Raw genomic sequence first — 13374 nt, forward strand, 5'->3', positions numbered from 1 at the left:
CCCCCCCGTATAAGTCAGCCACTGTTCATTATGCAATGAAATAAAGTCAGTGATTATTTCTTACCCATTAGTTTATTGAAGAAGTGCAATAACCCATCACAAAATTTTAGAGAGAGGGATATACTATAGATGTTGATACATCAACAACTTCCGTTATGATTACGCTTTTATACCTAAACTAGTAGGAGAGGTGTGAGGAGATAAAGAGGTCTCATCTTATCTGTAATATCTATTTATACGCGGATGCAACCGACGTTATTCTTCGTGAACATGGGAAATTTCAAAATTTAATTTTACTTTTCTATGTGGGCGCAGCATTTATGGAACAATCACCTTGTTTTGATCCACTTTACATAATCTACATTCAGGTTCTGCGGTGAAGGACACCCCATTTTGAGCATATAAGTTCGGGCTTTATTAGTTTGACCTTCAGCTTCTACAATGTGAACTTGTCGAAGGTTGAGCGTGGAAACTGTCAAAAGTGATAACGGAAAGACAACCATTGAAACACTTATTATGATATAGGCATCAAATTGAAAACAAGTTACAATATTATGAAGAATAATGACGGTGTCAGTGCAAAGTACAGCTTGACGCCTCTGTGATAGATTTACTATCATTTTTAATCAGTATTCTCTCCAAATCTGCTGAAAATCCCTACTTCACTCAAACGTCTGCTATCTATTTGATTGTACAGACATATATATAATGGGAGTGAGTGGTATTGGATTGTGTAGGCCCATCATGAAAACTACACAATATCATTGAATTCAAGATAAGTCAGTCAAAATGGAAGTGACATTGAATAAACCAGTGTTCATTGAGGGAGAGAATCAGATTATCGGCCAAACACGTTTCATGATTTGATCAGTCATAATATTACTAATTCTCTTGCAATTTGCAATATGGAATGGACGATACATCCTGAAAGGAAACATATATATTGAAGGGAGTCTTCCTCATTATTCTTTATTCACTGTAGGGAAATGGGTATTAGTGTTTGATAAGTCTGACTGCATTGAATGGATTGCTCTGCCGAGGAGGCATAAAAGTGCATGCAACCAACGAACGTATAAGATGTTTTTAGAAAGTATTAGTATAAACCTTTGAAAGTATTACTACTCCAACTCCCAGCAAAAAGAAAAAAAAAATAAAATGCAGATATTGAATCGTGTTGTTATTTTTGTGTTTTATTATACGCAGATCTCGGTTACCGGCTCAAATTTCACCAGAGCGCAGCCTTTTCAAAGGTGACCTTCAGTGAAAAAAAAAAATCTCTGAAGTCCAGAGTAACACAAAGCATGACTTGTGTACGATAATATACGTATTATGGTACCATTAAGTTTGTACTGTATTAATTTGACAGTCCGATCGTAGGTAAAATCATAATCATAATCGTGTTTTTTTCCATACAAAAGCTTGCATTGCCAGTTATGGACACTTGTTCCTTACGCGTATATAGTTATAATAGCGAATACAGCTATAAAAGAAAAAAAAGGCTTCTAGCACAATATATTTTACACGTAATTTTTTTTTCTCTTTTAATGAATGCGTTCAAAATTGTTTACTTATGAGTTTTGAATGATGTTTCTCCTTTTTCAACACGAGGACTTAGCAACAATAATCATGTCAAAGTTTCAGCTTAGGAGTTGAAATTCCATTAAAATCATTTTTAAGATCATAATTATGCACAATGTTCATGTATACCGGTCTTTCCGGATGAAAGAAATTAGAATGTGCTGATGACATTCCGACAGGGGCCTCCCAGCAATGCTACTATACACATTTCAACCTTCTTGATTGGCTTTTCAAATCATGGGGGGGGGGGGGGGGGTGAAACGTGTTTCTAGCCCTATCAATATCCCTCCGTGTCTTTAAAGTGTGAATCCCCATCATATAATTAAATATTTTGTTACATCATCTGCCACATTAAAAGGTATACTCCAAGTTTCTCCAAGGGCCGCTACTTTGCTTACTCCTGATAAAACAGAAGCAATTAAACAAACAACAACACACATGAAATTTAGACACAGCTATAACAATCCTTGAAGTTCTAAATGTCAGCATTATACGATGTTTGGTAACGTGACACGATCGCACTAATCAGCATTATCTTGTTCTCATTTTTATCTTCTCTCCGCGTTGCCACATTGTACAATCTCTAGAGACGTGTATAGTGCATACAGATAATGATACTTACGATTACATTTTGACATCTGTGACGAAAGACATCGCAGCTTCTCGGTTTCTCCGCTGCAACTCCGAAATACCGAGGGCTGACTAAATGATTGACTGGAAGTATAGTAAAGTAAGAGGTAGCTTTACCTCTGATGAATATCTCAAACACACTGCAACGCAGTGCTTGAATCTCTCGCTTCACGTTCGGCCCGGCGCTCGCAGTTGGTTTACTCTCGTGACCATAATTGCGCGCATGCGCTTTGTGTTGTTGTAATGATTAATGCACAACACGTGCTAGACACGGTATTAAGAGCATAAAATGAGAATATTCAATTAGTTCCCTGACATCTACAGCAGTAACCTTACGTGCCATGCACTGTAATCGCGTAGTTTGGTTTTAGGAATGACGTTCAGACTGCGATCCTGTATAGAAATTTGCGGCCACGACGTATAGCGGGAGGAAAGAAGTATTGATTCAGAAATGTTCTAACATCCTGTCTTCTTCACAGTCAAGAAAATTATATAGATTTGTTTGGGGTGTGCATTTTCTCGGAACATTGGATTCATCGCCAGATTTGCTTACCTTTCTTTTCTTTTCTTTTTTTGTCAAACATTTCATTATGTCTTGATCATAGTATGCATATAAAATAGAAAGAAAACATTTATACAAGCACTATTATAAACAAAACAAACAAATAAACTGGTACTGCATTTTCGGCCTATTATGTTCATTTTAAGCATTTATTGAGTAGTTTGTTGGCCAAACGCATTACCAGTTTGCTATTTCACTTCTCTTTGGAGCCAATACATGAAATCTCAACATGACTCAATGTATTACAATGATTATACATACATACATTAATATATATAGGTCCTACATACACATACACATACACACACACACACACACACACACACACACACATACACACACACACACATATACTATACCTTATGTAATGCAATATAATCAATCCGCCCGACCAGGAGCAGACGCATATATACTTTGTGTAAGTCTGCTTCATCGCATCCTGGTCACTGATGGAGAATGCGATGACTTACCTGTTTGGTGCTTTGGTTTCTAAAACATGCACTTCCCCGGCGAGATAAAACATTTTTATGCCATTTTAGGTTTTTATCACATTATGCAATGTGATTTAAAGTAATATGACATAATATGGTATGATAGTATAACATGATATGATACAATACAATTGAATGTTTCTTATCAGACGGAACGATGACAAAATTATGACTAAAAGACCTCATGGACTAACGTTGTTACATATATACTCTCATGTACAATTGTTTGATACATTGTTTGATACAATTGTTTGCGTGTGCGTATTGTATCTGTGTTTGTGAAGTGGGTTTTCTCAATGCCAGTATTAAACCTCATTCCATATAGGCCTATAGGCATCATCTTATGAAATCAATTTATCTTGGTACTATCATTGTGTCTGACACCATCAAACCAGTGCAAGGAGGATTCGATCTACTAGTATGCATACTCTTCCCAAAATGAACGCATTGGTTATTGGATGTGGATCGTGTATCGGCACCTCACAAGTCTGCAATCAATGGCAATACGACAAGTTGTACGAATCATCGCATAAACCCCTTTCATAGACTCAATCACAGATAATATCTGCATCACTTTCTCTAAAACTGGAGAGAGACAAAAGTATCAATCCACATGAAAAGGAAGGCTTTCGTCTTCAAGTTCAAGTTCAAGTTCATTTATTTTCATTTCCAACAAACAAAATAATTGGAAGTACAATGAAACATTCGTATAAACAGATGTCAGAAAATCAGTACCACAATGCGATCAACAGAAATAACATTGTAACACAGATACAGGTAAATTTCCAACATAGGTACAAAAATAACTCGTGTCGCTGTGGTAAATGCATACACAATATTGCTGGAAATGGAGGGGACTGCTAAAAAGCTCTCAACTCAACAAAGTCTCAACTCCCTGATTCAATGCTACATTTTGTACTATACCCCGTAATCCTATTACGCTACTATCCTGTATAACCCTGTATGCTTCTAATGTCCTACAACCCTATTACTAGTATTTGGTATGTACATCATCATATACCAGGGTCAGCTCCCTGATCATACGATGGGCAGATGGGGGTGAATTTAGTCTCACCTCCCTAACCATTTCGACGCTGTCGAAATCATCCGCATTATCCTCATCGCACCTAGCAGCGTGGAGAGAGAGATTGCAAACCCAATCCCAAAGTAGTAATTAGGATGATGTCCCAGGTGAAATCAAAAGGTCACCAGTTTTTCCCCACACGAGGAAGCATCCATCACTTCATCGGAGCCTGGGGCTTGGGCAGTTCATACCCTGAAGATTCTCCCTCTTATTCAAACGGACGATTATGTATATATATATATATATATATATATATATATATATATATATATATAATATATATATAAGAAGACGAAACGAAGAAAAAATAGTGCGGATTATACTCTCAGAGTTTGTGAGCACAATCTTTATCAAATTCTCCGCATTACTCCCTAACGCGGATGATTGGGAGATGAGTGTATAAAAAAGGGTATTAAAACAGACGATTACGAGCCACGATTCACAAAATCGTTTCTGAAACCCTTTTAGCTAGTACTGATTTTACGTTGCACACTGATAAGAGTGTTCCATCTAACCCACGTTCAAAATGAATACAATGCAACACTATCTTGATTCAGTGGATGCAAGTGCCAATAAAACACATCAGTGAAGTGGTTTTGCGGGAAATTGGACAATCTTGTCAACAGTTACCATCTTTGAAAAGGTAATGATATTCATGTGCATGCCTTCATTCTTATAAGAAAGGCTAAAACACTTTGTGACGTTATAAACATTAATTGGAACTTCATGAAAAAATAATAGAGAAAATCGACATATTTTCATGGTTCTAGTATACAACGATACTTGATTTATATACCTCCTTCTAAAGACAGTGTGAATATTATTGGTCTTTACACACGTCAGAAATAATTAGAGGAAATTTGTACTCAAAGTTCATTTTTAAAATCTTGTGGAATTCTTATTCACGAATTATTGCAGACTCATTAACCAGCGACGACGGCATAGATAAAGCAAGCCTTTAAAAACCTGACAAGTTTTGAAGAGACCGTTCGATTTTCCCCGAATTTCACTTAGCCAATGTCTTCCATTATCAAGGCCCATATTATCTGCACTTACTGAATCCATCATGTACACTGTATATCAGGGGTAAATACCTCTTGAGTTATTTTTCATCACTGCAGCACTCTTCCAGGAGATCATCACGGCTAGGTTCCCAAGTATGCATATTATCATTTTCATCACTTTTTGATGAAATATTATGGACACCCAGTAAAAACTCAGCATTATCTGTTTCCACATGCCAATTTTTTGTGTATGTGCGAAGGTAATTTTCATGTGATCTTCATCAAAGGAAGTTGCATCACTCACTAATGTGTTTGCATCTTCTTTCATCACACGCGTTGAGCAGCCTGTATCTGCGCTATTGTATTGTAATTACATCCTTTGGCGATTTGTGGTTTGTTGGTTTGTTTATTTCATAGTTAGTTAGTTAGTTAGTTAGTTAGTTAGTTAGTTAGTTAGTTTGTTTGTTTGTTTGTTTGTTTGTTTGTTTGTTTGTTTGTTTGTTTGTTGTTGATTTTGTCGTCATCACTCTCCTAAGTTACATACAAAGACACTCAGAAATACTCTCACAAACTCACTTGGTTTTAATTCCCACTCTTTGAGGCAATAAAGTTCATCCTTCAACATGCAGCAACAACAAAGGTAACAAAAAGCTATCTTCTTCCAAACAACGCATTTAATGAATTCATTCTATGATAAATTCGTAGCTACATAAAAGGTCTGCTTTATTCTTCCTCGCATTAATGCACAAGCAGAATAAAATGATACACACTCTGGAAAAGTTATTCACGGTACAATGAGCTATTATTTTGTAAAAAAAAAAAAAACCAAAAAAAATTACTTTAGGCCTACACTTGCATAATGAATACATCAATTTAAGCATTTTCAACTTTTTTATTTTATTACTTGCTCATGCCGGCATGATAAAGCCTGATAAAACGTGATGGATGGTCTTTTTTTTTACTCACTATCCATGCAGTTAATGATATCAATTTCAGGACAGTATGAGTGCTTACAATTGAAAATGCACACCAGTTCACTCAAGAATTAAAAAAAAATGCACACAATGCAGTTTTTATCTTTGTAACTGAAAATTAAAGAGCGATTTTTAAGATGTGCCCTTGATTTTGCAGAGAGCAGAATTTTACACTTGAATTAAAGATTCTTCTCAACTACACACACAAACGATGACGTGTTAGCCAGGGTAGATATGATGAATGCGATATTGTCCACATTGTTTTTTGTCGGTTTATTGAAAGGCGAAAGCTACAAGCTACCATTGCTTTTAACAGGGCTTAAATGCCATGCACAAAGTAGGCAGCAGTTAGATTTATATTCTTTTGGATATCATTAATGACTGTGTCAAACTCCCTGTTCAAGTTGACCGTATCTACACCTGCACAATATAAAGAGTGAAATAAGTTAAGCAAATACCATTAGAACGAGAAAGTTATTTAGCTTCATTTGTTCACAGGTTTTCGTGAAATACGGAGATAAGATAGAGCAACACGATCATAAATATTCATGAGTTGATGACGCCATCGCCCCACAAATCACCCCTACTGGAGATCTGCACTAATTTCACACTTCTGACGAGAGAAAGAAAAGAGTCGTAGTCCGTAATTCAAATAATGGCTGTTTAAATAAGGTAAAGAGGCGTGATAAATGTACACAAGTGTAAGGGTTCGGGAGTATACAGAGTAACAAGAAATTAGAAAGTTACCAGAAAATTACTAGAAAGTATGATTTTGATGATACATTTACCTCAAACTAACGGGGATTCATGGGGTATTCAAACCTTCACCTCAGCAATTACGGTACAACTTTGTATGAATGTTTTCAAAACCAATAACGCGCTATCGCTGCCTCTTGATTGAAAACATAATTGAAAATTCCATAAACTTCATGTACCAAATATCCCTTTTTCAATCAACTTGTACCAATCTGAACTTATGAAATTAGGCCTACTAGAATGTTTATTCTTTGAAAGTTTTTTAAAAGTTAGTAACGTGGTAAACTGTCAGGGAGATGGATTGCACGTATATGCACAATCATGATCAGACTGTTTTAACAGGATCATGCGATTTCCAATTAGTTTCATTTTATTTGCCGAAATCGTCTGAACACCGAGACGTACAAGTACAAAGTATGAATATAGATTGATAAAAGTGACACAAAATGGGAACTTATGGGGAGGAAGATTATGGAGATGGAATTTAAAATCAGATTGAGTAACTGGCTGAGAGTGTTGTAGCGACATTTCCCTGTCTCTCACCTGCTTTTGGCTGCTACATTGACCATGAAAAACAATAATCAAGACATACGTAATGATAAATGGCGAATATCTGACACGTCATTACATGCACCCGCCACTCATGATTCATTTTTGTAGCTATGATGTACTTTAGTACATGACTTGTAATAATCATTATGTTATCATAAGTATAGTAAACCAGTAAATAAAACATGGATTCAATGAGTTTTAAACGGTTGAACACCGAAAACTATAACGATCATTGTGGGTAGGAAGTTTATTGTACGTATATAATTACTGTCTCCACTATTCCTATGCCATCAACGACGTGTCCTCACCATTCACACCTGACAGAGTACCACCGGTATCGAGTAATGTCCGCTCTCAAAAGATAAATCCAGAGTGTGACAATACTGTTTAGATTTGACTTTTCTTACTGACTTGCCCTCTTCTAATGTTTTGCTTCACATGCATAAGAGCATGAGTGAAAATATGGCAATGACAACTCACTTAGGAATCCGCTGCTGCTCTGAATATTCTAGGAATAATTCGTTCTTTCAGCTTTAAATAAACATACTTATGAAAATCATAATTCTTGATGACAGGAAACACATTGAAATTGTACTGATAGCACGCTCGGTGTAGATCATGTTCACATGTATAGATTGCAGACGAAGAAGCTCCTTTGAAAAAGAAAAATGAAACAACTTTTTGCAGACCGGAGAATATACGGCGTGTACAATATACCGTGTATGGCAGAGTACGGTGGTGGCGCCCATTCAGCTAATGCATTATTTCAGTCAACTGCCACAAATTTGTCACAAAACAGGTTTCGTCAAAACATTGCTTTCACATTATGCACCTTGGTGAATCATAAAGAAAAACAAAACAGTCAAAATAAGGACCGTCGCGCTTCATTTAACTGGAAAGAATGAGCTCTACAATAGAAAGCTGAGTTTTACAGTCATTATTATATCGCTATCTTTCGATCTTACAAGTTACGTGAGTGCAAACAGCTGGTAGCCGAGCACTCCGTCTCTCGCGGGCTGGAAAAGGTATCTTCGATGTCAGCATAGCCCTGAATTTCGGGTAACGTATGGTGTAAATCAGCGGGTTGACGCAGGAGTTGAAAAAAGCCAGTATGACAAAATACTCGTGGACTTCGCTCGAAAGGAATGTAGGAGAAAGCATTCCTAAGTTGAACAATAAAAAACTGATCTGATGGGGTCCCCAACAAACAATGAAAGTCAGGACGATGATCAAGAGGGATGTCGTGTTGCGCTTTCTGGCCAGGAGGAGCCTAGCTGTTGGCCCGCAAGTGATCCTTCGATTCTTTGGTCTACTGTCAAAGCGCGCCAATTCTACGTCGAGAGAGCGCGCGGTCAAGAAGTGAGTGACGAGCATAATGACCGTAGGAGCGATAAACTGCACCAAAAATACGATGACGCCATAAGTCGCCATGAGGCGCATTGAAGAGTAATGAACCCCGCACTTGCAGTATTCGTCCACACGAAATACCACCATGTTATCGACGTTGATTAGCATAGAAGTTAACCAAATGGCCACGATGGAGCATCGCACGCGTCCTGTAGTCATTAGGCGTTTGTAAATGATTGGACGACATATAGCTAAATATCTGTCGACGGACATGGTTGCTAGGGTAAATATTGACGCAACAATCGTTGTCCACAAGAAGGAGTGTGACTTTACTGCCTTGCAGTATAACTGACCAACCCAATTCTGAGGCATAGTATTGGCGACGGGAAAGGGTAGGAGAGTAAAAGACGTCATCAGATCGGCTACAGCGAGAGATGCCACAAGGGAGACGACGGAACGCTTGTCTCGCTGGCGTCTGGTTGTGACAAATAGGACAAGGCAATTGCCAATAATGCCCAGAAGTGACGAAAAGAGCTGCGAGTAGAAAGAAGGAACGACACGAGTAAAGGACCAGTCTCCCGTAGCGGCATTTCCATGATTGGTTGATGAGTTTGTCTCTTCGCATCCACTAAAATCCAACACGGATGATGAAGTCCATATTTCTCGATCAGTGTTGAATTGAAGAGCATTCCTGATTGTATGATCAACAGGGGTTACTTCTGTAGAGCCCATGCTACAGAACGCTTTATCAACGTCATTAATGGTGGCACTCACATTGGCTGGGCAGTCTGTATGTTACATCCAAAGTTGCAGGAGAACTTAACCACAATTTCCACTTCTCTATGCAAAGTTTAATAGCTTCGTCTGTCCACTTGATATCAGTCTACCTGTAGAAATTAATTCATAAGAAAACTGTCACTTTTAAAAAGTCTCAATATTAAGTATTCCACACTGACAGCCATGATTATTCCTTACCACTACCAATGCACCTAGCCCCTAGCCCCTAGCCCCCAGTCCCACCCCCCCCCCCCCCCCACACACACACACAGGCATAAGCCTGCTTTCGCCAATGTGTTCGCCGTAAATGACATAACGTAGCCCTATACCCGTATGTTGTTCTAAAAAACAACATACGGGTATACCAAGTCGCTCGTCTCCCGCATCGTATTCATAGATTACTGCCTTTCACTAGAATGAACATTCATTCCGAGAAGACAATTTTACGTATAGGACGTCGTGCCAATAAGCCATGCATGTCGTAGCTCCACATTGCGCATGAGCAGAAAAAGCTCAGCCAGTAAAAGCTGAGACATTACTAAACTGCAGGCATGTTGGTTTTTTATTTAATCAGAAAAGCATCTGTGAATTAGTGACACTCTATTAAATCTTATAAATGAAGCTTGCCAACACATGTACCTGACAGGAAAACCTAGCATTTGGCAATGGTGGGTTCCCGTGGTGCCAACTGATATACTGAAACCTGATGTACAGGATATACAAGGTCCCGAAAGTAGACACAGTCCCTGCATTCATGCTTATAATTTGTGTTATGCTGTCCCCAAAATGACTTTGATCAAGAAATTAGAGTTTATTGTAACAATACTCTGTTTTCTTTCCGTGTCAACTCCTTTTTTCCAACGAAGCAGGGTCAGTTTTTGCTGTAAAAGTCGTAAGAAGACACACATAGCTATCAAGCTTAAAGCTCACTAGATATTTTGACTTTTGCTGACCTCATTCGGGCGCCCTTCTTATAGCTACCAAAAGAATTGGCTAGCCCATCAGCGTACGTTCTCTATTCACACCTCACACCCGATCGATATTATGCATTGTTCGATGGAACGTGCACTTGATAGTGGCACTTTTATACCGCTTGACTGCTTTTCCTTGGGTGGGTTACCAACCTGTCCGTTCTCCGTCGACCTGCTAAAAGAATCGAGTTTCGGGGCATTGAAGGCTCTCGGAGAAAGGAGGAGAAACGCAGGCAGAAACGAGTTTTAACAGAATACATTCAATGAAAACAATAAGATGGATGTTTCCCCAAGCGTAGAATGTCCGGGCCATTGCTATCACCGATGTTCAACGCAAGTCCATTCTCTGTTTGAACATGAACACCACAAATTTACAAGTTTTCCGCCAATGCTATACATCGAATGATTTTATTGACATGAAAATCATTGTATGAGATATTATGAGAATGCCTTAGAATTAGGCCTCAACATATCGTTGTCGGTATGTGAGAGCGATAAGTAGTATAGACCTATACATACATGCAAAAAAAAAAAATCCACAAATGGAGACGTTTCATTAGAAAACAAACGAAAATTACCTGAAGAAATCTGATAGGGTTTCATCGCATGAAATGTTTCTTCTCGATCACATTTCTAAACTCGTCGCCACTACTTGCATCAAAAGGACAATAATCATATCCAAGTGGTAAGGGCCGGAATCCCAAGACTTTGGTTCCAGGTAAGCAGACAGGTCCACGCGAGGTCGGTTGGTAATTTGACTGTAATATCGTCTTATGTGTTCTCTCGAACCGAGAACGTAGAGTAGAGCCTCAACATTCAAATATAAAGCCGGGTGTAGCTGTCAAATATATACGAGGAAATTGCAAGATTGGTTATGACATCGGCCCTACCTCCAGCAAGGAGCTACAGGGAATGCAAACAATGAATGAGGGTCATAGGTTGCTTCAGAACGTTACGAGCTTGGTAAGGAACTCTACGGTCTATTAACCGTATAAAAAGACCGACCACGGGTAAACGTGGCTTGCGCATGGGACTATTCCCAAGGAGGCATCACACGCCTGAAGTTGATGGGAAAGAGTATTCTACTGATTATATAACGTCGCATTCTGCTACCAGGGATTGTTCTTTCTTTATAATCGAAGGGCAACAATCTTTCCGACGCAGCACAACTCATGCATGCAATCTGGATCCTAAGTCAGTGCAATTCAGTGCTGAAACTATTCAGCAGAATCAGATGCCGTTATTCCAATTTCCATTATGGCAGATAGTTGAAGTTGACTCGTTTACTGAGCCCTTTTTATTGATATAGGCTGGTCATTTGTACATTGTTTATATTGTTTGTTTTGTTTGTTTTTGGTTGTATTTAAAAAAAAATGAACCAGATGCCGTGATTGGCGTGTTACACGATACTCGTGTGTTCATTGCTTCTCTAGATCTTTGCAATCGCCATTGTAAACCATGATCCAAAACAGTCCGCTGTTATTCATTTTTCTGTCTAGATCCATATGATATATATATATATATTGATAGCATATCGTTCGTTTTTGTTGATGTTTAGAAATGATTCTCGATGCATCTGATGATTTTCTCGTGTTTCCGATCTGGGGCATAAAGTTTAAGAAACGAGGTGGTTTTATGATACGTCTCCGCTTGCTATCATACATATACGGTAGTGCTTTACATTCCCCACATGAGACATAGTACACGGTAAATATATATAAAAAACCACCTCGACACTTTTTTTTTGTTGTTGCATGTCAGCTTTTTTTAAAATAAAAGAATTAAAAGTAAGAATAAAGATCTAACTCTTGGACAGTCTGCGCAGATAATTGTAAGCACATTTTTGTATCGACACGCTGACATACCATAGGTCCTAAAGAATTATTGTATGTTATACTTAGAATAATAATTATTGAAGTATGCTATTGTATAAGCACAAAGCAAGCACAAAACTATTAAAAAACGGACGGACGGTTTCGGGCATTTCAGTGACTACTGGGTTAACAACTCAGACAAACTATAGAGGTTATAATGCAAAGCTGTAGAATTGTAAAGCTGGTAGGCCTTATGGCAGGACAGGAGAAAGGCGTAATCCTACCTGCAGTGGTGAAATCTTCTTAAACAGGAACGAACACCGGCGGACTTTGATGTACTCACCATAGGCCTCGAACAACATAGTTACGGTACGTAATCACTGTGTTTACTGCGTGCTCTACACGATAATAATATACTTAGTTACAAAGTATAGGAGGGCCTATATAACGAAAGTCATTATGCAAGTAAGATGACGTAGATGCTCTCCAATGATCGGTCTATAAAAGTCAAATTCGCTTTTTTCCAAACCTGAAACTTGGTTTAACCATGAAACTTGTGATTTAGCGGGCATATCTCTGTTAATCAATTTGTTCGTATACCCTATTATGCAAGTAATTCTGAGTAGTGATATAAATATAATTATGATTATAGTACACAATAGGCCTATATACCAACTCTTATATGCTGGTTCCGTGTTCTTTGTCTTCTTGGGTGAGATCCATTTCATAATTTGTCACAGAAAATAGTCAGAGACGAAACGTCAAACCACGAATATAAATGAACATTCAAGATCCATATAGGCAACGCCCAAGTTGTAGTGGCAACCTCTCTTT

The 13374-nt window shown here is 38.2% G+C and overlaps 1 protein-coding gene across 1 annotated transcript; it reads right to left on the reverse strand.

Annotated features, from left to right (window-relative positions):
• Positions 1-8579: 8579 nt before the first annotated feature.
• On the reverse strand, positions 8580-12902 carry LOC139729274 (nociceptin receptor-like). Its single transcript, XM_071640202.1, has 5 exons — positions 12825-12902; positions 11617-11629; positions 10846-10932; positions 10395-10458; positions 8580-9453 (listed from the first exon to the last, which is right to left on the reverse strand). The coding sequence occupies exons 1-5, from the start codon at positions 12900-12902 to the stop codon at positions 8580-8582; spliced, it is 1116 nt and encodes a 371-aa protein (XP_071496303.1).
• Positions 12903-13374: the final 472 nt, after the last annotated feature.

Source organism: Diadema antillarum, unplaced genomic scaffold (genome assembly GCF_040938485.1).
Source record: "Diadema antillarum isolate AM-2024a unplaced genomic scaffold, OU_Dant_1.0 seq00000233_RagTag, whole genome shotgun sequence".
Classification (NCBI taxonomy): domain Eukaryota; kingdom Metazoa; phylum Echinodermata; class Echinoidea; order Diadematoida; family Diadematidae; genus Diadema; species Diadema antillarum.